The sequence below is a fragment of the Perkinsus marinus genome, assembly GCF_000006405.1.
Source record: "Perkinsus marinus ATCC 50983 genomic scaffold scf_1104296972102, whole genome shotgun sequence".
Lineage (NCBI taxonomy): Eukaryota > Perkinsozoa > Perkinsida > Perkinsidae > Perkinsus > Perkinsus marinus.
Window position 1 is genome coordinate 67,709 of NW_003201866.1, and position 1,495 is coordinate 69,203.

General features: G+C 47.8%; 1 protein-coding gene across 1 annotated transcript in view; it reads right to left on the reverse strand.

Moving 5' to 3' along the window:
- Pmar_PMAR002534 (hypothetical protein) overlaps positions 1-682 on the reverse strand; it is a gene marked incomplete at both ends in the record, with an annotated part of 1,200 nt that extends 518 nt beyond the window's left edge. Inside the window, 3 exons of the mRNA XM_002766672.1 lie at positions 45-120; positions 262-439; positions 641-682. Of these exons, the coding sequence (XP_002766718.1) occupies positions 45-120; positions 262-439; positions 641-682 (296 nt within the window). The remainder of the gene's footprint in view (positions 1-44; positions 121-261; positions 440-640) is intronic.
- Positions 683-1,495: the final 813 nt, after the last annotated feature.

The window sequence follows — 1,495 nt, forward strand, 5'->3', positions numbered from 1 at the left end:
GTTGAGGCCGGATAGGGCTTCATCGATGCAGAAACCGAACTCACTTCTGCTTGTGTTGTACATATGCTTCATCGAGGTCCGCACTAGCCGAGAGCAAAGCAGAGGTAGCGAACGCGATGGCTAGATACATCTAAGCTGCGGTTAATCAACAAGAATTGGGGTTTCTGGAGCAGATGTTAAATCTCTCGATTCTTCAATCCATTGCGGTCAAGTGGGATGCGGCGCAAATGGACTTGTGCGAGAAACTCATGAGGACCTTACCGTGAGATTCCCACGTTTTCAACTCCCCATCGAGTTTCATTCGCATTCTAGTATTTTCTGATGCACTAACTAGACTCTTAACAGGTGTGACTACAGTAATACTTGCAGCGAGTCCCACAGTATTCTTAGCGGGTGTTGATACAGAATCCTTCTTTAAGATTGAGAAATTTTCCCAGATCTGAAAAGACATACCTCTTGTGCGCAGTCTGCTCAGGCGTGGGAGTCCCACGGTGGGACCTTCAATCGTTATAAAATACTTTATGCGAGTCACTCGGCGAGCCCTGCTCTAGTGGGCAGCCCACTAATAATTCCCAAAGGCAAGACCCGAAAGACAAAGCGTCTAATGGATCCCACCTGGTGGGCCACCTCTACTGCTCACCTCGTGCAGAGGAAAGAGACTGTTCGCGCCACACCTCTTCATGTCACATGAATCATTTGTTTGACTACATTTTCAGGGCTGCAACGTGTACATGTGTACACCGTGCTTGAATATATCTACTTGTACAGTGTACGACTATATTTAACATATTGGGCGTGAAGTACCGCGAGCGATATGGTTGCGCACCATCGGTAGGGCCTCCCAAACGGGGCCCCCATACACGCTTGAGAAATAGCACGCAAAAATGTAAGTGTATTTCTTGGGTGCCATCCTCTCAAACACCTCAACGAATAGTTTATACCTCGGGAGGAAGGACCTCGTGGATGGGCCCTTCAGTTTTTACTCTGAGCGAATTTTGGAAGTGAACAACTTTTCTCGAAATGTGTGTCTCCGCAGCTAACAACGAGGCGGGATATACCAAAATTGATTGGTGGAAACTAACTGGACAACGCACTCCCCCCAGCACATCCCCTTTCCAGTGCGAGTCGACGGTTGATGGCAGTCCTGTCGGCCGGCCGGCGTGCCATTATGGCCCAGCCGTAAGCAGCACTGCGAAGCATTCCACTGTGGAATTTCCACACGCTGGGAACCCGCGAATGCCGTACTAGGATACCACGAATCTTTTGACCTACTATTCTCAGAGGTTGTTCGTTTTGATTATGTCTACATTGTAGACTCTATAAACGACCACAATGTCATCTCCGACAACGAATACCATGAACCATGGCCTCGTACTCGCGTGATTTAGTTTGCCTGCAGTTGTTAGTTATGGCCGTAATTTACGTCCATATCCAACAACTGCACCTCGATGATTGATATCTAATAGGTATTGTTTATCGATGTGGTTTCTGTTCA